General features: G+C 43.8%; 1 protein-coding gene across 1 annotated transcript in view; it reads right to left on the bottom strand.

Moving 5' to 3' along the window:
- The window catches only part of TTLL11 (tubulin tyrosine ligase like 11), a 229112-nt gene that overhangs the window by 175501 nt on the left and 29671 nt on the right, over positions 1-23940 (bottom strand). The window contains exons 2-3 of the mRNA XM_035015895.1: positions 6960-7056; positions 255-388 (exon numbers count right to left, since the gene is read on the bottom strand). Coding sequence (XP_034871786.1) covers positions 255-388; positions 6960-7056 — 231 coding nt within the window. The remainder of the gene's footprint in view (positions 1-254; positions 389-6959; positions 7057-23940) is intronic.

Genomic DNA, 23940 nt, shown 5'->3' with positions numbered 1-23940 from the left:
ACCCCACTCCCAATATCAGCCTCAGGCCAGACGCACTTAGTTCACCTACCTGTCACCCTGCCTATTCAACTGCAAGCTCCTTGATCACTGCCAACACTCACTGGGTACTGTTGAGACACTCCCTTGGCTAGCCGCAGCTTCCTGGGGACCCCCCCCACCCCAGCTCCCAGCACACAGGACCCAGGACCCAGCTCCCAGGACACAGTCGCAACCATAACGTAATTCAAGGGTCACGGGGACGGAGTGCCATCTACCTGAGCAACAAAGAGCTGGAACTCGTCAGGCAGAATCCATGAGCGAGGATAGAAGTTGTACTCCTCAGGAAAGAGATTCTGCATGATTCTCACGGCTCTGCTCAGAGTAATTTTACGCACCATCTCCGTCATGCCTGGGGAGAAGAGAAGCTGTGAGATTTGAACAGCAGTGGGCTGCTAGCTATAAAACAGCCATGATCGGGGACTTTTAAAACCACCCACCCGACATATTCACTTTTGCAGACAGGATAAAAAAAGGTAGCTGTTCCCCACAGCAGTGACTCATGGTTTGGAAAGACCTACCAAATTAATGAAAAACTTGAGGTAATAGATGGATAGATTTTTCCCCTTATAAAAATGAAGCATCAGTTGGAAGGCATGGGTTTCCACCTAGTTTATTAATCCATTCTTTGTCAGTCTCCTCGATAATGGATAAAGAGAAGCATTTACATCTTGCACTTAAAACTTAATATCCTCCTTAATTTGGGGCCACCATCCATAATTCTGGGACTGCTTCCATCTTATACCCTCGAGAATATCATCTAGTGGACTCTGCTTACATTACGAGAAGCTTAATTAAGTTGCTTTACTTTAATCTTCCATGAGTATTCAAGGTATAAAATAGAAAAATATACAGCTTTCAGCATAAAATCTGTCTCCTTGAAATAAGGACAGAAAGTAGAAAGGATATCATAGCATAATTTATAGTTTAGGGGGAGAAAATGAAATCTGTAGGAGTTCTTCAGTTATAAGTACTGACACTAACATTGATCAGACCTCATTAATTTGCCCAGAGGGGATTAAAAGGACTCACTTATAAAACATTTTAAAAGAATGGTGGATGTTTTTTTCTTGTAGCATCTTTAGGAACTCTGACAAGAGAAGAAACTGAGTCTATACCTTAGCAAATTTTCAGCAAATAGGTAAAAATTCTTCTAAGTTTCAGCATGCTTATCTCTTAGGGCAAATATCACCACTGAAAATGGAGACTAGAAATGGCCTTCACCCTGAGACAGGCAACAGTTCCATCCCTGACACTAGGAACTGGCTCAGCGAAGTTATTTTTTACAGAAAGTACAAAGCTTTGTGTCAGCTTGGCATGTCCGAATTATCACACATTCCAAATGGGCACAATCAGAACGAATGAGATTTCTCGAAATTCCCATGTTCAGGAAGTGAAGGGTGAACATTTTGAGAATGAAGGTTTTAATAACCTATTTCTTGCTTCCCTCAGCATATGAAAAAGCGCAATAAATCCGAAGATCACAGATTCAAGATGTCAATGCCCAGCTTCTTGGTTCTTGTTTAGGATAGAGAAAAGGATTAAATAAGAAATAAAGGAGCTTGAAAAGCACTAATAAACTGTGCTCTGATGTGAACTCTTCAATATTAAAGAAAACTCACTGAGGAATTGTTCTGAGCTTCCTAAGAAATAAGTATGAGCCCAGAAAATTCCAGCTGTTTCCTTTTAGTCCCCTCCAAAATTGGAATTTTTGAGTTATAAACACTGGAGCCGAACACCAAATACACAAAACAAAAACTTCAACTGTTTTTGAAGGTTTTTCCTTTTCTTTGACAACAGTTTGTTATCATACTAGACTAAAACCCTTCATAACTAACTATAATACAGCACCTTACACCAAGTGGATGAAGCCTCCTGACTGTTGTGGTACTTTCTACATTTTTAATGGCCTTGTGACAGGGGAAGTTTCTCTTTCAGAAACCCCTCAGCAGGTCGGACAGACTCACACAACACAGACAGAAGTGCTTATGAGTACAGAAGTGTGGTTTGAATGCTCCAGAAAAGTCTTGTGAAAATCAATGTCCAGGGATGCCTGGGGGGCTCAGGCAGTTAAGCATCTGACTCTTGATTTCGTCTCAGGTCATGATCTTAGGGTCATGAGATGCAGCCCTGCGTCGGGCTCCACAATGGGCGTGGAGCCCACTGGAGATTTTCTCTCTCCCTCTCCCTCTGCCCCTCCCCTGCACTCTCTCTCCCTCTCTAAAGAAAAGAAAAAAATCAATTTCCAGCAAATTGAGTATATATTCATTTGAAACCTGCGATGGCTCCTACTGTAATGTGAATCCTAAGTCCCCCCACCAGCTGACAGATCTGCTCCCAAGTCTGCTTTTGTGCCAGTCTCCAGTAGTTCTCTACTGAAAACAGCCAACTTCGGAAGCACCCTACAATCCAACGGCTACTTTCCCCAGACAGTTCTGACCCACAGGCTCTGGACGACTCGCCCCTCCTCTGCCTAAATGCCTGTCTCCAGGAGGCACCAGTGTCTACCTCCTTCAATCCACTCACCACCAAAACCTTTGTTCCTCCACCATATCTCCGACCCCTTCCTCCACCCCACGTGGAAGCTGCTGGTGTCTGGGCTTCTGGTGGTGGCTCAGAGACAGATGTGGGGAGTGTCATCAGCTCTCACGGGAGTGCTCTCACAGGAGTAGCTGGGTTTCTAGCTGAGCCAGAACACATGTTCCCGAGCAAACAGGGGAAAAGAGAGGTCACTGCCAGGCTCTGCTGGCTCTAGACTCTACCTCCCTTCTCCAAGGAACTGCAGCACCTGACCCTCCCTGGGACCCTTGCCCTAGGCTCTGGGACACACTCTGACCTGAGCTGGAAGCTCTAGGTCTAACCATCAGCTCCCAGCCCCTCGAGATTGAGAATAAGGCAATCTTTGACCCTGACTTTGTACTCCAGTTAGATAAGGAGGATTTCAACGGTCTTTCTGAGGCTTTCTGATTGCTTTGTCCCCAGGTTTTGATAACCTGTCTTTTGCTCCTGGTGCTTGAGTAGCTGCCTTAGCAATGCCTTTGCTTTGTTCCTGCCAGTGTTCCTCCTCTGTTCCACCCAAGACTACCCAGCAAGGGCTGGATCCTCCTGCTTGGGACCTGAGCCCTGTGCCTGCCCTCCTGCTGCCTACTTAGAGGTTCTTTTGAGGCTCACCGCCTACCTGGGGTTCCCAGCAGGTCTTTCTCCAGATGTCCCTATGGTGGCAGGTCCCCTCCCAAATGGGAAAACACTCTAACTCAGGTTGGAGCTTCCCACACCAGGAACTTGCCTCCTGTCACTCCTGGGCCTGGTTCTTCTCTCTGCTACACTGGAGTCTCGAGGCCTGGTAGGTCTCAACCCCCGTGAAGCTACATAAGAGGGTAACAGTCTGATCCTTAGGCTTGCCCACACAGACCTACCTATTTAACCCAATTTAAAACAAAAACAAAAACAAAACAAAGTCTGAGCTATTTCGGGAGTACTGTTCAATCCAAATATCACTGACAACAATATAATTCTTGGCAAAACACATTCCAACCACCCAATGACAAATAACTTCTTCCAGATCCACCCTCTTCTCTGTTCCCAGTGCCGCTGATGAGTTCATCTTTTGCTGGCTCCTGCAGCGGCCTCTTAGCTCTACCTCTGTCTCCTGCCTCCGCCCTTCCACCCACCTCCAATGCATCCCTCTGGGGGGCCTTCTGAAAATGCAAGCTGGCCCGTGTCACTCTCTGGCCTAACAATTTCTCAGTGGCTCCCATGACCTTCAGACTATAAGGATGTTATCCTTCAGTCCCTGCTTATCACCCATCCACGGCCCCTCTCACACCTGACCCTTTCTGACCATCATGGGCCACTTGCCCTTTGCTGAATGAGCAACCTGCTCTAAACATCCTAGGTCTTTGCACCAACTCTATTCCCGCATTTTGCAGGGAGGTCAGGCCCGTCCAGCCCTGGAGCCTCAGTTCACATGTTCTCCTGGGTCTCTCGCCCTGTCTGCCCCCCCAGGCAGATCTAGGTTAGGTCATGTTCCCTTGTTCCAAACCACCCGGGCACCCCAGATTTCCTCTGTCTGGCACTTATTTTGTATTTGACTTCTCTCCCTACATGGCTTTCTCCTTGTCTCTCTGTCTTCTCCGACACAGCCGAGTGCTTGACTGCAAGCAGCCCGGGACCTTCCTGGCCGGGGCCCTTTCCCTCTCTGCCAGAACATCCCCTCCCCACCCTTGCCATGTGCTGTCATACATCTCAGACCCTGAAAGTCAGCAAAAAACTGTCGCTTGTGAGCTGAGAATTGACAGTTTGGGATTTTCCTAAAGCAAAGACATATCCAAATCAGATTATTTTTATAGAAAGTCTTAATTCATCATGTTAAGACATAATAACACATCTTGGAGGACCTCGTCATAGAAAAGTGGCTAAAATCTAATGTGCTGACACAAACAAAATAAATCGCTTCCATATGCATCTCCAAAAGTTTTCAGTTTATTCGGCACGTGATGCATTTACAGTTGCCTGCCACATCCAGTAGAACTTACTCTATATCATATACAGTGCATACGAGATGCACTGCTAGAATAATGGGATACCGGAGAGACAGAAGATAAGCCTGGACCCAAACTAGAACCAAAGGACGGATCCTTCTGGAATCACGTCATAGTTAAGAGCTGCTGTCTTCCATAGGGAGAGGGTGTAGCCACACTGCGTCTCTGCCTAGAGATTCGAGAGCCTGCTTTGTCATTAGAACTAATTAATTGCTGTTGGTAAAGTGGAAAATTACATGTTCCAGTCACTGGCACATGGAATATGGGATAGAGCAAACTTCTTTCTTTGGAATGAATATTCTTATATCACCTTTAATGAAACTAGTCCTTTGAGGGTGTTTTTCTCTAATCTGTGTTCCAAAAGGAGAGCTATATAGCTACGACTTCTTTCTTACTCTCAGCCATGAGATGAGGCACAAACAGGGGAAAACATAAGTGAAGGCTCATTTGAGGATTCATGTCTTAGGAACTCTGTCCTCATTCAAAGAACTGTTCTCTTCCAAACTACCTTCTCCCAGTATCCCAGTAAGTCCTTTGAGTGACATCAAAAAGTCATCTTTTATGAGCAGCAAGATAGAAAAGAATAGTTATCCCATTAAACTGTATGCAAGAACCCAGGCTACCAGAATCCTTCTTGTTCTCCAACAGAACCCTCCCTCATCTCTAACTGTGGGTTAATTTTCTAGCTCCGTTCCCCCTGAAACCAATAAAGGTAGAAAGTTAGCTGTGTTCCTAGACAACAAAGCATATGGTTGAAATGATCCCTGATTGGCAAATTGCATAAATACCTGGTAGGAAGCCATAGCCCCAGGCTTTCCTGATGTAATGATTCTCCTAACTCAGCACGACCCTGCTGGGGACCCTGGAAGCTATGCTTTGGAGGAGCGACGTGAGATAAGGCTCTTGAGGCATATCTAAGCCAAGACAGACCCACGTCCACCAATGTACGTCTTGTCTCCTTACACCTGAGCTGATCTCACTTGAGGGGTTGGACTAGCTTTCGGCACCCTCACAAAGACACCGCTGGAGAGAAATGCCCAACATTGACCGGCTGGCAGGCCGTGTTTCCTGCCCTATATCCTTTTAAGTGAATCTGAGCCAGGTGAGGCCCATGGTAGTCTGAAAGCTTAACTGAACCCCCCCTAGTGGACATGGCATAACTCACCAGTGTATCATGTATGGCTACTGGTTTTTCCGAGACGTATTTTCTTAAAGACATGGCATAGAATGCCAAAGAGTACATTTTTTTTTAAGTAAACTCTACACACACCATGGGGCTCAAACTCCTGACCCTGAGATCAACAGCCAACAGGCACCCCAGAAAAAGGGAAAATGCAGTCTCCTTTTAAAAATAAGCATAAATGATATCACGCTAGAAGAAAACACCTTGTATTCAGGCAAACACACTCTGACTGCAACCATGTAAAAATGATACAAATATGTGGTTAAGGTCTGAGAGGTAATCTAGAAATATTCACATTGTTGTTTTGTTAAATGAGGGATGGGATTCAGGGTGATGCTCTTTTTAAACAAATTATTTACTATCGTATTATAATATGGTTTGTACATATTACGTTAAAATTTCTGAATATAAGAGAAAGACCCTTTGGCTGTGATCACCACCCCCTCTTGACCAAATGTTCCTTCCTCTCTGAGCACACCCACTCACCTTAACCACCCTCCTCACTGAGCCATTAAAAAGAATGAATAGCAATCCATAGCAGAAGAGGGAGGCAGAGATTAAAAATAAAATGGAAAGGCATATGGGGAGGCTGGGAATGGAGTGAGGAGGTGTCTTAAAGTGTTGGCTCTGACACTTTCTTGGCCCTAGTCCCCCTTACAGGAAAGCCTCACTGGGGCAAGGTCCCGAGGTAAAAGGTAGGCACTGTCTCAGCCCGTCGTTCACCACACAGAGACTGGTATATTTGGTTGTAAAAATGGTACTTCCAATGATGATACTTAAAGAAAGCAGAAGCTGCCAACCTCATTTTTGTGGTATATTCCTAGAATTTTAGTACTTTTGTTTCTTGCAAATAATTTATGTGAAGTGGCCTATTTTTTTTTTTTTCATTTTGAGAACATCGTCTCCTCATTACACCTTCATATTATAACTCAGAAAGTGAAGATCATGTTCTTCCACTGGTGAAATTAGTCCAGGAAAGCCTGTCTTTTTATTTTTGAACCTCCAGTCTTTAACCCATTGGTGGGTCAAATCCTGATGACCTCTGCGTTAGCTTCCCTCCCAAGGTCAGGGCACCGCGGTGGTGCGGGCGGCAAGTCCCAATTAAGAGTCCTTGAGTCCGAGCTCAAAACGCTGCTTGCAGAAGAGCCCTGACACTCAGCCTAGAAACATTTTTCGATGCCAACAAGAACAGCAGATACCTGGAAACTTGTTCACTTGGCCGGAGAATATGTCATTGTCGTGAAATGAAACTCCATGCCAGTAGATGTCACAAGGCAAGCGTCGGCCGAATGGGAACTAGAAGACAGAGGGAAAAAAACTGTGACTATTAACAAGACCTAGAGGAGGAGCTACCATCCTGGGTGTCTATTACATACACATTCCCTGCGACTTGGTGCATGTCACGTGATGTAATCCTCATAATAAGCACACGAGGTAGATGATATCCTTTCCCATTTCATAGGTGAAGAAACCGTTTCAGGCAGGTTAAGGAACTTGCTCAAGGTCACAACCAGTGAGGAGTGGAGTTCTGACTCTGTGTGGCAGGCACTATACTCAGGCCTTCACATGCACCCCTTCATTCTAATCCCCCTAACTACCCTAGAAAGAATTATTCCCATTTTACTAGGGAGAAAATTGGGGCTGAAAAAGGTAACACAAAATAACACAGTGCTGGTAAGGAGAGGAATCAGGATTTGAATCCAGGTCTATCCGAATCCCAAGCCATACTTCTCTTTCTCTGAAAATTGCAACTCTCAAGTCAGTCCCCCCAAAAATGAGCTTACGCTCTCTCACTCATGCTCTCTCGTTCTCTCTTCCCCGCTCCCCCAAACACACATGGTCCATGAAGGGAGGATGCATCCCCCAGTGCCTCCTGGCATTCGATAAAGACTTTGTGGATGAATAAATGAACAAACCGGGAATAGTCATCTGACTCAAGGTGAGATAACCAGATTCTCTCTTCCAGGAATTTGGAAATCTGAGATGCCAGGCAGCCTGTGCTAGCCCTTGACCTGGAAGTGATAAAAAGCCAGAGCTGGGCAGATGTGCTTAGCTATGAGCACAAAGAAGCAAAGGCAGCCCGGCTGGTGAGAGGGAGGGAAGGAATAGGTGCAGAGAGGAAAGTGAAGGTGAGACCAGGCGGCCATGGTGACAGACTGAGTGACTTTAGTTCCTAGGGCTTCTAGATCCTAGGTCCAGACCCTCCTGAGCCTTGCTGTCCCTCCTGTCCTTGGATCCTGTAAGACAGCCTTATATTCTTAGAATATATCCCCTCTTTGCACATACTATAGGGTTTCCTTATTAGCAGCCAGAAAAATCCCTCAGTGAGATAAAAAGACCTGCTCTTTCCACCACATCCTGCTGCCTCTCAAAGTTATCAGCAAGTTCTACATTTACAGAATTCATTTTTTAAATCTGTAACTCAGAGGACCCTTGTTAAAGGAAAAAAGTGAGGACGTGTCAGTTCATATTTAGAACTTGCTTGTTAGAAGTCCAGATGAAGAGAGATGCTAACACATTGAATGCAATCACTTGACTTTCCCATCCTAAGACTACAGCTAATCAGGATTTTTGTCTGCTCCAAGTTGAGAGAGCTTAAGTTCCAATGGAAGAGCATAGCATTACTAATGAAATGGTGGTGACTCGATGCTTTCCAACTATTCCAAATTAAAATGAAGGCAAACAGACTCAAGCCCTTTAAATCATTCACATTATTTCAAAGCTGTGCCAAAGTGAGGCATATGTTACACACTCTATTAGCATGAACAACTTTCATCTATAATTTATAGCATTTCACTTGTTTTCTTTGCATCCAGTGGACTGAAGTTATTAATTCAGTAGTCATAAATACAAAGAGATACAACATATGTTATTTTCTTCCAGCTGCTATGTGCTAACAGAGGGAAGGGGAAAATAACTTAACCAGGGAAGTTTCTCTAAAAGCAGACTATCCAAGCAAAGTTTACTAAGATCCAAGTGGCCATGCTGCCTGCAATGTGGGACCAATACCTGCTCCATGTCAGCAGACAACCAATGACTCCTTATTACCTTTACCGTTACCCTTCAATCCTTGCCAACCTCATGAGTCCCAAATTAACACTTCATTCAGCAGTGTCTTTAGCTCATTCAGTTTTGTGAAACTGTCATTTTTTTAAGCCATTCATTTAATAATTGCTATGTGCCAGACACTGTGCTAGGTGCTGAGGACACAGAGAAACACAATTTTAAATAGGTCCCGGGACTTCAAAATCCCACCTCTTTTAAAGATCTTTTTAAAAACTGCTTAAACAGCTAACATCATACTCAATGGTGAAAGACTGAAAGCTTTTCCTCTAAGATCAGGAATGAGATAAGGATGCCCACTTTTTCCACTTTTATTCAACATAGTATTGTAAGTTCTAGCCAGAGCAAAGGGCAAGAAAATGAAATGAAGCATCCAAATGGAAAGGAAGAAGTAAAATTCTCTGTTTGCAGATGACATGATCTTATATGTAGAAAACCATAAAGATTACACACACATATACACACACAGTTAGAAATAATAAATGAATTCAGAAAAATTATAGGATACAAAATCAATACACAAAAATCAGTTTTTCTATATACTATCCATGAATGATCCAAAAAGGAAATTAAGAAAACAATTACATTTATAATAGCATCAAAAAGAATAAAATACTTAGGAATTTACTTAACCAAGGAGGCAAAAGACTGTACACCAAAAACTACAAAATGTTGCTGAAAGAAATTAAAGAAGACACACATAAGTAGAAAGACATCCCATGTTCATGGATTTGGAGACTTTATATTGTTAAGATGTCAATACTACACAAAGCAATGTACAGATTCAATGAAATCCCTACCAAAATCCAAATGACTTTTTTTTCCTTACAGAAATATAAAAACCTATCATAAAATTCATGTGGAATCTCAAGGGACCCCAAATAACCAAAACGATCTTGAGAAGGAAGAATAGTGTTGGAGGTATCACGCTTCCTAATGCCAAAACTTACAACAAAGATATAGAAACAGTGCATAAAACAACAATGAGGTACCATTTATACAACTGTTAGAATGGCCCAAATCCAAAATACTAACAACACCAAATCCTGGCAAGGATGTAAGAGGAACAGGAACTCTTACTCACTGCTGATGGAAATGCAAAGTGGTACACCTATTTTGGGAGACAGTTCTTAAAAAAGGAAACATACTCTTACCATATGATCCAGTAATTGTGCTCCTTGATATTTACCCAAATGAGTTGAAAACTTATGCCCAGAAAAAAAATCTACACATGAATGTTTATAGCAGTTTTATTAATAATTGCCAAAACTTGGAAGCAACCAAGATGTCTTTCAGTAGGTAAATGGATAAACTGTGATGCATCCAGATAATGGAATATTACTCAGTGCTAAAAAGATATGAGCTATTAAGCCAAAAAAAGACATGGAAAGATCTTAAATGTGTATTTCTAAGTGAATGAAGCCCATTTGAAAAGGCTACATACTGTGTGATTCCAACTATATGACATTCTGGAAAAGGCAAAACTACAGAGCCAGTAAAAAGTATACCATAGATTAGGAGTGAGGGGAGGGATGAATAGGGGAAGCACAGAGGATTTTTAGGGTAGTGATACTACTCTATATAATACCATAACAGTGGATACATATCATTATTCATTTGTCTAAGCCCACAGAATGTACACTACCAAGAGTAAGCTTTAATATAAAATCATGGACTTTGGGTGTCAACATACGATGTGTCAATATATGTCCATCGATTGCAACAAATGTACCATTCTGGCATGTGATTCTGATAGTTGGGGAGGCTATGCATATGTAGGGTCAGTGAGCATATGTGAAATCTCTGTCCCTTCTGCTCAATTTTGTAGTGAACCAAAAATAGCTCTAAATAAAAAAATAATAATAAATTAATAAAAACCAGTATGGTACTGGCATAAATACAAACAGACTAAGTGGATAGGATACAGAACCCAGAATCAAACCCTGACATATATGGTCAAATTATTTTTGACAAGGATGACAAGACTATTTGATGGGAAAAGGACATTCCGTTCAACAACTGCTGCTAGGAAAACTGGATATCCACATGCAGAAAGAATGAAGTTGGACCCTTACCTTATACCATATACAAATATTAACTCAAAATGAGTCAAAGACCTAATCATAAGGGCTAAAACTATAAAGCTCTTAGAATAAAATATAGGGAACAAGCTTTATGATATTTAATTTGGCAATGATTTCTTGGATATGACACCAAAGCACAGGTAACAAAAGAAAAATAAATTGAACTTCATTGAAATTAAAACTTTTTTGCATCAAAGGACACTTGTCAACAGAATGAAAGGGAAGCCCATGGAACAGGACAAAATATTTGAACATCATGTATCTGATAAGGGATTAATATTTAGAATATATTTTAAAGTTTTACAACTCAAGAACAAGAAAAACAATTTAAAAATGGACAAAGAAAGGACTTGAACAGACATTTCTCCAAAGAAGACATACAGATGGCTAATAAGCACATGAAAAGATGCTCAACATCACTAATCATTAGGAAAATGCAAATCAAAACCACCATGAGATACAACGTCACACTCATTAGGATGGCTAGCATAAAAAATAATAAAAAGGAAATAAGTGTTGATGGGGATGTAGAGAAATTGGAACCCTTAGGCCCTGGGAATGTAAAAAGCTGCTGTGGAAAATAAAATTGTCACATGATCCAGCAATTCTACTTCTGAGTATTTACCCAAAAGAACTGAAATCGGTGACTTGAACAGATACTGATATACAAATGTTCAGCACTATTCACAACAGCCAAAGGTGGAAGCAGTCCAAGTGTCCATCAACTGTCCATCAACAACAAACAAAATGTGTTATATCCATACACTGTAAAATTACTCAGCCTGGTACAACATAGATGAAACCCTGAAGACATTATGCCAAGCGAAAGAAATCAGACACAGAATATTGTACGGTTCCACTTCTGTGAGGCAGCTAGTGTAGTCAAATTCATAGAGACAGAAAGTAGAACAGTGGTTTCCAGGGGCTGGGAGGAGGGGAAAATGGGGTGTTGCTTAATGGGTACAGAATTTCAGTTTGGGGAGATGAAAAATGTTCTGGAGACGGATGATGCTGATAGTTGCACAACATTCACAAAGTAAATGTATTTATTGCTACTGAACTGTACACTTAAAAACAGTTAAGGTGATAAATTTTGTTACATATATTTCACCACAATAAAACAACAATAAAAAAACTGTCTGCTTATGCCCCCTGAGGGTAAGGGGCCATTCGTGGCTCTACTCTGAGCTCTCTGTTGCGGGAATGCTACATGGCTTTTCACGGGGCAGCTGAAAATGGACAATGTTTCTCAGACTCCCCCACTCCCCATTTTTCTAAGGTCAGCACCATCTTCCCAGGTACCTAGATTCTAAATTTGGGAGTCATCTTCCCTTTTCTCTTCTTCAAACTCTTTTGGAGAAAGGACTGGATTTGGGGTCAGAAGACCTGAGAGTTCTAGACTTATTTCTGTCGCTTACTATGAGATCTTAAGCAACCAAAACCTTTGCGTCCTCCGTCAATTGAGATGAGAAAACATGTCAAGGTGCAATAGGAACCAAACAAGATAATGGAAATGAAAATGCTTTGTACATTCCACATAATACAAATCTGAGTCGATCATTGCCTTATCTACTCATTAAGTGTTAAGAACCTATTGCGTGGCACAATGTGTCTCAGGTGGCAAGGACACATGGGAACATGCCTGCTTTCATGGAGCATACAGTCCATCGGGGAGAAAGAGTTGACTCAAACAGTCACTCCAACATATCACTGCAAACCAGGGTAAGGGCGGGGAAATGAGGCCCAGAGAGCAATGAGGGCACAGGGAGACCCCATCACATCTGAGAAGTCAGAGAAGGCCACTCCAAGTAGGGTGACCATGTGTTCATTAGCCCAGGACAGTTCCAGTTTACACCTGTTGTCCTGGTGTTAATATTAATAGAGGGTTTTTTTTTTTTTCACTTCCAAATGTATCCCAGTTTGAACAGCAAATTGGTGGCCACCCTACTCCTGAGAAAAGGCTATCTGAGCTGAGATTGGAAAGAAGAACAGGCAGATGAGGAAGGAAGAGTATTCTAGGCAGAGAACAAATATGTAAAAGCCCAGAGGTCAGACTGACCATGGCCCACTGGAAAGCCTGAAGGCAGGTCAAGGTGGCTGGGGTACAGAGGACCAGCAGAAAGTAATGTGAGATTAGCTGAAGACCTAGACAGAGGGAGATCGGGTAGGGCTGCTGCCCAGCCGGATAGCAGAATATAGCAGGATAGTAGGTCATGTGGAGAGCAGACTAAGAGGGACCAGAGAGACAGAGAGCATGAGCCATAAAAGGACAGCGGGGGGAAGTGTTTCAAGACAAAGAGAATGGTGAATAGTGTGGATGTGGCTGACAGGTCAAGTAGGATGGAAACTATCAGCTGCCCACTAGGTATGATGACATGGATTGCTTCAGGAGCACATCAGCTCACAGGGATCATCTTCTTGGTCCCTTCAGCACTTACTATGCTTATCATGGTCTGCATTGTTGTGTACTTCATGTGTAACCCTTATCTCCCTCAGAACACCAGGGATTTCTAGGACCTGGAACAATTTGACATACTTGTCTCAGGTCTCCGAGAATGATTAACCAGGTATCCAATTGGTCCTAGGCCCACAGGAAAATTAGAAGTCATAATCCTGAGAATCACCCATAACTCCCTTCCCTCCCCAATATCCACCTGGTCAGCAAGTCTTCTAGTCTACCTCCTAATTTATTTTTATATTTCCTCCCCTTCCTTAGTCCCCAGTGCCTTACTTTGAGGCCTTATCTCCCACCCGGATGAGGTGGCATTTATTAGTCACACATGAACTATAGTCACTAGCGTGCCCTGCCCCCCCACACACACATGCTACCATCTCTGCCACAAAGGAAGATTCTCCTCAGTGTATACACTTGTGTGGACCCAAAATCCTTTTCCCTCTTACCTAGAAGGACTAAAACAAACTTGCAAAACAACCAAGCTCTAGCAAGAACTGAAACCATTAAGTGTCCTTTGAGCATATTTGTGCTTAAGGAATTCATATTCGGGTCCCTCTTCTAATAAATAGCCCAAAGAGCAAGTTCAAACCCCCCAAGGGATTTCACAAAATGAAATTTCACAGTGAATGCTGATGAAAGCACAATTCACATTTCTGCACTTTGTGAATGATTTTCTTCATAAAGCTTCTTCATGAAAGAAAATCTTTCAAGTGATTGGGCATAAAAGTGGCAAATAAGCTTTGATATGGGCAAGCGTGTATGTAATGCATCCACAGGGGGAAATGACCCAAATTACTGCTTTAAAATGAGAGGCCCAATCCACTGTGAGGAAATCCAAGGAAGGGGTAGCAGCCAGAGCAGTATCCTTGGGCTAGGAAGACCCTGGCTCCAGCCTTGACCCACCACACCTCACCCAGAGACTGAGACACGTTGACCTTCCCCTCCCCAGCTCACCTATAGGGGAGGAAAACAATAGCAATAAAACTTGCCCACCTCCCGGGGCTGTCATGCGGACTGAGGTAGTGCTTGGGAAAGCACTTTGTAAAAAGCAAATTGTGTTATATAGAGTAGCCTATTATTTTTAATGCCCAAGGAAATCACCTCAACGAGTAACTTCAATTAAAAAAGATGCCAACCAAGTATCAAGCACCATTAGGACAGCTCTTGAATAAGAATGCCACAGTGTACCTGCTCTTGGGAAACCCTCGATGACGCCCCCAGGCAGAGTTAATGGATTTCTCCCCAGTGTCCCCTCTGCACTCTTGTTGACGCCTGTAGTACAGCGACTGACTTGTAGGGCATTTATGCTTACGTGACTGCCTCCCCATCAGACAGAATGCTTCAGGGTAGACATACTTTAGTCTTTCTGCCCTCTCCCTGGTCCACCATCTGTGGTAGGCAGCCTCTAAGATAGTCTCCGATTATCCCTGCCTCCTGGAATTCGGACCCTTGTATAGTCTTCTCCCACAGCTGGCACAGGCTTGGTCTGTGGAACCAATAGCTACAGCAGAAGAAGTGATGGGATGTCGAGACTGTGGCTTCTGTCTTGGGCACACTGTGCGTGTGTGTGTGTGTGTGTGTGTGTGTGTGTGTGTGTGTGTGTGGCTAGCTCCCATCTCTCTCTCATCATCATCACATCACTTTGGAGAAGCATAGGGAGAGGGAAGAAACCAAAGCCTCCCGCCAACAGCCATGGGAATGAGCTTGGAAATGGGTCCTTCTGCCCCAGTCGAGTCTTCAGAGGCTGTGGCCCCGTGAGAGACACTGAGCCGGAACCCCAGCTAAGCCACTCCCCGATTCCTCATCCTCAGGAAGTGTGTGAGTAATAAATGTGTGATGATTTCAGCTGCTAAGCTTTGGAGAAATCTGTTACATAGTAGTAGATGACTACACTATGCCAGGTTTAGTGTAAGCCACACAGTGCCTTAGAGAATGAAAGCATTCTGAGAATGAAGGAATTTAAGATGAATATATCCTTATAAGAAATTTAATAATTATTATTTATTAAGCACTTAATTGTGTGTCAGATATCTTACATATATGCCTCCATTTTGCACTTGAAAAAAAAAAATACAGTTCTGTTGCTGGTAAGTGGCAAACCCAGAATTTGAAGTCATGTTGTTCTGTCTCCAAAGACTGTGCTCTTTTGGTTCCACTAAGCTGAATGGATGGATAGATGGATTAATCTATGAAAAAAAAATGAGCACGTATATCTCTGCAAAAAAAGAGCTGTGGTTAATACTTCAAAAGGAAGATCATAGGGCAGAAAAAGTCCAGAGAAGACAAGTTAAGACAAGGAAAGGACTGAGCAATTGCCCTTCAAGGATAGACTGAAAACTTAGCACTCTTTTCTTCAATCAGGAAAGCAAGCAGACAAAGAAAATACTGGCAGAGATCCATCAAATGCTGAAGGGTGTGACCAGATGGAACATGGCTCCATCTGCCAAATCTGAGCATATCAAAAGAAGGTGAGCCCCCTTTTAAGCCTGAGAGAGGGAGGCTAGCTCTTGTTCACATCTTCTCTTGTTCACATCTCAGCTAATGGCATCACTATCCTCCCAGACAGGTGAGAAGCACCAACCACCCAAGTGAGGGGCCACAGGGAGATTCCAGGCTCCCACCTACCTATGGAAAATCGGCTAACGAGACCTCCCCATGCTGGGGAGGGACTGACCAGCTTCCTGACCACAGCATCTCTGGATGGGGCTGGGGGAAAAGACTACACATGGGGCAACTCCAAGCCTGCTTCCTCAGCAAGAACAAAAATGACAATGCGATTTGGGTTACTAGATGGATTAATAATGCATCTGAGCCACCTAGCACTGTGCCTTGCACACAGTGCCAATTATACAGTAGGTGTTCAGAAAATGCTGATTTCTTTCTTCTCCTCCATGCTTTCCCATCACCCTTCACCCCATACCTATTGGCTGGTAAGACAGTACACAAAGGTGATGGTGGACAGAGGTGTTTTCCAGGGCCAGTTTAAGATTAAAGGTGCACAAGGTATATTCAAAGTATTTGAAGACATGTAAGTCTTCTTGGGTATGCACCTAACCTCTGGGGAAAGCCTGTACTCACACAAAAGCTCCTTGACTTGACTTCCAGAACCTGGGTTCAAATCTCAACCCTGCCAACTTCTAAGGCTTTTGGTTTTAACATCTGAGAAAGAGGACTAGCAAAGCCTCCATCACAGAAGGTGTCGGGAAGATTAAAAACAACTACATAAGTGAAAGAATGTTTGTGACTAGCCTGGCACATAGAAGGAGCTAAGTTAGTCCTATTATAGAATATTGACAGTGAGCATCCTGGATTGTTCTTCACCTAATTAAGTCCCATGGTGAGAGAGGCAGAGAGGAAAAGTCCCCAGACATCTCCCCTGGTAGAGAAAGCAGAGGCTGGCCCTCAACAAATCCACCTCTTCAAAAACAGTAGTGAATCAAACATAGCTCCAGGGATTCAGGAACCAGCCTGGGGTTGAGGCAGATGCATTATCTGTGTGAGAGTCCAGCAGGACCAGTTGTTTCTGCTCTAGAGGAGGTAAGTTGAACTGAGGAGGGGCCATTTGAGCTGGGTGTGAAATAGGTGTTTGCCAGGCAGAGATGAGGAGAAAGGGAAATCAGGTGGAGGGCAGAGTGCATGCAAGGCAGGGATTCTGGAAACCATGAGAAGTTCCACATACCTAGAGCCTAGGGTAAGTAGGGGAGATAAAGCTGGAGAGGTCTCCATGACCCAGACAGGTCATGAAGGGCTCACAGGGCAAGCTGACAAGCTTGAACTTGTTTCTGCAGGTAAAGGAGAGCCAAGGGAAGTGCTCCAGCAGGGCTATGCCAGATCTGGCTAGAATGGAGAATGGAGGGGAGGTAGAGAGAGACTGAGGGCAGCCAGACCCATGAAGAATCTGGCCAAGGCTAGGAGAGAGGGGACAGGGTGGAGTGGCCATGGGGCAAGTAGAGAAAGAGTGCATTACGAGTAGGGGTGAGGGAAGGCACAGAGGTGGAAGAGCACATCGCCAGTTTCATGGGTAAGAACTGCTCTGACAGCCAATGCACTTTAAAGAAACCCCTTCATTCATGCCCATGGGCTGACAGTCCTCTCTCACCTCCTCCAGATTCCTAGTTGTTGGAGACTCTGAATGGAGAGGATCCCACACGGATAACTAGCACCCTAAGGAGCCTTCCAATTTAATAAAGACGCCTTCTGGCTCCAATGGGTTCCCCAGGAAGGCAATAATTATTCATCCTCTAATAGAGCCAATAAATATAGGAAAAGGATAAGTAATTAACAACCTTTTGCTGGAAAGTAGCAATTCTTGTGATCTATGAAGTTTCCTTTTCCTGTTCACTTCTTCGTTATTGCAAATATGATATTCTGGATAAGCGCACCATTGTCATTCACTGAGTTAATCACCAAAGTACGTTGTATTTTTTTTTTATTAAATCTATTCATTATAATTGACTCATATGAATTAGAGCTGGAAGAGCTGCAGGGAGGCCTGCATCCACCTTGCTTCTGCTTCTGATCATAACACTTCTAATGAGATCAGAATTGTGACCAAACAATTGAACTATAGAAAAAAAGCCCATGTTAGCAGGAGGGGAAGAGAACCTTGCCCCTTTCATAATTTCAAAGCCCCATAGCAATCTCCTCCAGTTATTTATTCTGGTGTCTAATTTCCCACTCATAAAGAATCTTTATTAGTAGTAATTATACCAACCAAGAGAAAAAGAAAAACTTCACAAACTTCTAAAGTGATTTACCTCTTGGCTTGCAGTTTTAATTAAAATTCCAGTTTATTTGGCAAATTGCTCTGAAAAGATTAGATACCAATTTAGCACTATGTTCTTTTTTTCCACTTTCCAATTCATAAGGGTGACACAAACAACAAGATACCCACATTAGGTGACTCGTACTCCATTCCGTTGTAATTCGTCTATGGAAAAGAGTTCCAGTATCAATTATAAATTAACTCTATGATGTTCTGCAAAATTATTGATGGGGTTTAGGGCAGGCTGCCCCAAAATATGCCACTCTGGCATATTATTTTGAATTAAAGTTACATAAGAAACAGTCGATGCAGGAAGGATGCTCTGACCATCCTTTGTCTCCCTGAGAGCAGAAAATAAATCTCCCATGTGAAAGGTGCCCTCTTTATACCAAGAGGAAAGGAGAAATTCTTACCACCAGCAAGAGAGAATTTGGAACCCTGAAGACTATGTAATCAAACCTTGTTACTTCCTCTCTAATTTACTACCTCAAGCTCAAACTTCTTTGTCTTGTCAATTCCTCACAAATTTATTGTTTATTGTCAAAAGAGTATAAAAGTTATCTGTTTGGTTACTTCTTTGGGTCTCATATCTTTGGGGCCCCTGTACGTACAAAATCAATGCAAATTTGTTTTCCCCTCTTAATCTCTCCCTTGTACAGGGGGTGTCCCAGCCAATGACCCAGAAGGGTAGAGAGAAATTTATTTTTTCTTCCCTATACTATCAACAGCTCTCTACTCCATCACCATGGGTAAATGATATCAATTCACCATTAGTCCCCAAATTACCTCAAAGACTTCCACACCAAAACTTTAAGTGTGTTTATTAGCTGAAATGGAAACAAGGCAAATCAGGTTTCCATTCCAGCAGCACTTCCGTCCCAGCTAGGATTACCAAGCGACTTTGCCAAAGTCAAGCCCAGACCTCTTATAGCAGCTCATCCCCAGTTAACCAGATACCCAGGCCCTTTCAGGACTGCCCACGTGGCAACTCCACCAGAAAGCTGCTCTAAAGGCACCATGGTTTAGCTGGAACATCAATGCATTAGCTCAGCACACAAGCACGTCGTGCCTTTGAGCCAGGCGGTATGCTTAGGGAATGCTGAGAGGTTCCACGTGTGGGTCAAAGTGTCAGTGATGGGAGACAAAAGCTGGAGAGGTAAAAACCGGAGGATGAATGAAAGAGTCTTTACCTTCAGAGAGCTCATAGCACAGCAGCTGAGTTAGACACACAAACAGATCACTGGATGCCTGTAGTCACCATCCTACCAAGCATCTACTATATGCCTGCCCCCGAGCTGAGCTCTTTACCCACATGGTAACGTTTAATCTCCACACAGCTTATGAATAGCCGTCATACTCCCATTTTGCAGAAGAGGCAACCAAGGCTCAGAGGGGTAGGTGACATTTGAGCTGACTCTTGAAAGAGAGAGATTGCCAAGGCTACAGAGGGAAAGGGGTCACCTGGAAGGAAGCAAAAGCATGTAAAAAGGCCAAGCAAGAGACTGGAGACCAGTCCTCCTCTGTCTGTGGCCATGAATTCTCTGACCTGCCTTGGGCATTATTGGATCTCTTTGGGGCCTGTTTCCCCATTTGCCACATGCAAGGTACTTCCGATTCCGCAAATCTATGAGGGCCTGCTCTTCTTTCCCAACAACTGATTATGATTTGTGTTGACCCTAAAGCACCCAGTGCTGTCTTAATAATAAAACCAAGGGATTTATTAGATAAAGGACAAGCTCTACCACCCTGAATTCATTTGCTCCTCTGACCCCTGAAACCACCTGTAACCTCCCAGAGACATCCCACTGCCATGACAGCCTCAAGCCAGTCCACCACATAATGTTAAGAAGAATTAATACTATTGTGCCAATAATGTCTATAATAATAAGATTGTGACTATGATTTATTGAGTCAATTTATTGTGTCCATATTATGTGCTGTGTACTTTACATATGCTACCTCAATTCACCCTCACAACAACACTATCAAGTAGGTAGAGATATTGCCATTCCATTTCACAGATGAAGAAGCTGAGGCTCAAAGCAATTAGATAACTTAGTCTTTAGTGTAAAGACTACTTTAGTAGTCTTTAGTAGTAGTAGAGCAAGGAACAGAATCCAGCCCCATTAAGTCCTCAGTCCCCAGAGAACTAAGCCTAGGAGAAATGAATGAGGTTCGTTTAACAACCATAGAATTCCAGTGACGCACACCATACCAAGGCTGGTGTGTGTGGGAAGGGGTAGGGGAGGGCCCAGAGTAAGGGAGTTGTCCCCACCTGGGAGCTCTCCAGAGTGCTGAACTGCCTCTGCCCAAGTACTCTGACTCAGAGCACTGACATCTGCTGGGGTGCCTCTGTCCGTCCTAACCCTCGCCTCCTGACTTCAGTGCCCACTGGAGCCACTAACAGATTAGAGTGAATTTTACATGGAGTACATCTGGGAGAGAAACAGTTAACTTTTATAAGTACTGAGCTTGGGGACAACAAGACGTCTAATTGGAACTATCCCACAACAGATTAGAAATACAGGAATGGGAGTAGAGAAAAGTCAAAGCAAGAGGTGAAAATTTGGGAGTCATGGAGGAGAGAACTGAAGAAAGGGTGAGTGTGTTTTTGGAGTGCTTACTGAGAAAGAAAAGCAAAGGGCCAGGGTCAGAGGGCCTTAGCAGTCCTAGACAGTGGGTACCAGGAACAAATAAGCAAACTCTCCAACTCCAATATTGCACTGAAAGGTGTTCAGAGAGCACAGAATTTAGTTTCTGTAGCTTTGAACCTGTGAAAAAATAACCATCACCACTCCTCAACCTCCCCCCAAAAAGAATAAGAAATAACAGTACACAAGGGAAGAAAAAATAGAAATTAGCCTGCCATAGCTGACATGATTCAAGTTAATCAAGGTCACATTCACTCTTACTTCAAGTAAAATGGCTCCTTATAAACTTGAGAAAGACCCTGAGCCTCCCTTTGGCCTTTCAGACCATAGAACCTAAAGGCTTCCATGACAGGATATTTATAAACACATCTCTCCCCCTGCTGGTAAAAGAGGTATTAGAAAATCACATTTAGGGCGCCTGGGTGGCTCAGTTGGTTAAGCGACTGCCTTCAGCTCAGGTCATGATCCTGGAGTCCCGGGATCGAGTCCCGCATCGGGCTCCCTGCTCGGCAGGGAGTCTGCTTCTCTCTCTGACCCTCCTCCCTCTCATGCTCTCTGTCTCTCATTCTCTCTGTCTCAAATAAATAAATAAAATCTTTGAAAAAAAAAAAAGAAAATCACATTTATTCTCTGGCTCCACCCCACCTCTACCCTCCTACACACCTTACATAGGAATAATTATACTCTTTTACCAAGTTAGTCTTTATTCAAGTAAACATGACGTGCATCAAGCACTGGGGATTCAGAGAAGAAGGTACAGTCCCTGTCTTTAGGATGTGAACTTATAAATAAATCACTCATGCAACGTGGCAAACACTCTAGCAGATGAGAACCAAAGGGCTATGGGAGCATGGAGCAGGGTGTGAGTTCATCTTCTGGGAGGAGACACGTGGTTCGCTAGAAACTTGAAAGATGAGCTGGCATTTGCCAAGCCCAGAAGGCATGAAGGTTGTCTAGGCTGGAGAAGCCCCATGCACAAAGGCACGGATGCGTGAGGGAGCATGATTAGAAGTCTCTTCGGGGCAGGAAAAGCATCTCAGTTATTTTTGTATTCCCAGTGCCTCCACCCAGTGTCTGGGAGGGAGGGGCAAGTCGCAGATGCTGGAGGAATGAGTGGCATGCGGTTCAGTGTGGAGGGAATAAGGCATGAGATGGGGTCTTGCAACAGAAGGGGAACTGAGTGGAACCAGAATCTCTAAGCCTCAAAACAAATCCTGATGTGAAACTGCTCAGGTGTACAGCAGACATGTGCGGGCGTTGGTCATCCATCTCTCCAGCCCAGGCTCTGATAACAACTCTTGCAGGTGAACAAGGCAGCTGTGGGAAAGGAAATGTACTCCCTCAACGTGGGCCAGTTCGAGAGCAATGGTCTAGTTCTCAGCCTAGAACCCACCTCACTGTTTCGGATTTTGAAAGGAATTATCAGCAAAAAACAATCCAAATGTGATGGGAGCGGAGGTGAGAGCGTATGGGCCTCCTTATCAAATTTTGGGGTCTCCTTTTGTTTCTTTTTGTTTTGTTTTTTTTTTTAAAGATTTTATTTATTTATTTGAGACAGAGAGAATGAGAGAGACAGAGAGCACATGAGAGGGGGGAGGGTCAGAGGGAGAAGCAGGCTCCCTGCCGAGCAGGGAGCCCGATGTGGGACTCGATCCCGGGACTCCGGGATCATGACCTGAGCTGAAGGCAGTCGCTTAACCAACTGAGCCACCCAGGCGCCCCTCCTTTTGTTTCTAATGTTGAACTATACTGTCAAGTTACAAATCTTCTCATTATTCACAGCTCAGCACAGCCAAGAGCTGTAGCAAAACCCACTGCTTCACTAGCTCCTTGAGATGAGAGCTGTTATTCCTCTACTAAGTATTTAAGCAACACCTTTTAATTTATCTTGTGAACTCAGAACAAACTGATTGATGGCCTAGCTCAGTTGCCAATGACAGTTGGTATTTCCCTGATGACCAGACAATGAGGCAACTGCATTAAGTATATGTCACCCTGCTCCGCTGACATGGCCTATTAAGACAAAGCCAGCCCGCTCACAGCTTTCGGTTGGTTTCCACCGAGTCCAGGTTTGAAGCACTCTGGGACGAGTTTAAACACTACTGTATTTTTGTGGTGTTATAAATCTGGTGCTTTTCTGGAGCATCCTGAAGAAACTGGGCCAGTAAAGTTAGCTTTGGAAAAAAATCTGTATTCTATTACAAATGATGATTAGTAGAAATACTCTAGGATTAAGAATCAGGGGCCCAAGATTCTAGTCCAGATTAATTAATTCACCCACTCAACAAACATTCATGAGTGCCTAGTATGTGCTAGCTCTGGGCTAAAGGCTGAGACAGAACAATCTGCTGAGTTTTTACTCTGTGCCCGGCACAGTTGTAAGCACTTCACATGTCTAAGATCACTCAGTGCTGCTAACATTATCATCTCCATCTTACAGGGGAGGAATGGACACACAGAGAAGTAAAGTAACTTGCCCCAGTTTGTTTGTTTGTCTGTTTGTTTTAGAAAGAGCGAGCACACGAGCCCGTGCACATGAGAGCAGGGGTGGGGAGGTGGGGGGAGGGGCGGAGGGAGAGAGAGAATCTTAAGCAGGCTCCACACTCAGCACAGAGACGACGCAGGGCTCGATCTCACAACCTGAGCCAAAAGCAACAGTCAGACACTTAACCGACTGAGACACCCAGGCACCCCGGTTGCCTCCATTTTTAACTTCCTAAGTGGCAAAGCCAGGGCACAGACCCAGCCAGTCTGACTCCAGGGATCAGTAAGATGAAGCTCCAGCCTTAGCAAAGCTCAGTTTCTTGGAGGGTTATACAGCTATGTGCCCTTAATGGTTCTATCACCCAAGGAAAAGCTTTTAATCTCTCTGTATTCGTTTTCTATTGCTGCCCCCCCCCCAAAAGAACACAAACCTAGTGGCTTCAGACAACACCCATTTATGGACTCACAGTTCTTAGGTCAGAAGTCCACCATGGTATGGTTGGGTGCTCTGCTTAGATCACCACAAGGCTGAAGGGCAGGTGTCGCTCGGGTTGCAACTCCAGTCTGGGCTCAGGGTCATCTTCCAGTTCACTGTATGGAAGCATTCATCTCCTTGCCGCTGTAGGACTGAGGTCCTCATTTTCCTTAGCGCTGCCAACCGGGGACCATACTCAGCAA

The sequence above is a fragment of the Mirounga leonina genome, unplaced genomic scaffold (genome assembly GCF_011800145.1).
Source record: "Mirounga leonina isolate KUSES-001 unplaced genomic scaffold, KU_Mleo_1.0 Mir_170, whole genome shotgun sequence".
Taxonomy (NCBI): domain Eukaryota; kingdom Metazoa; phylum Chordata; class Mammalia; order Carnivora; family Phocidae; genus Mirounga; species Mirounga leonina.
The sequence above is the reverse complement of the archived record's forward strand: the minus strand, read 5'-3'. Positions and strand labels throughout refer to the sequence as shown.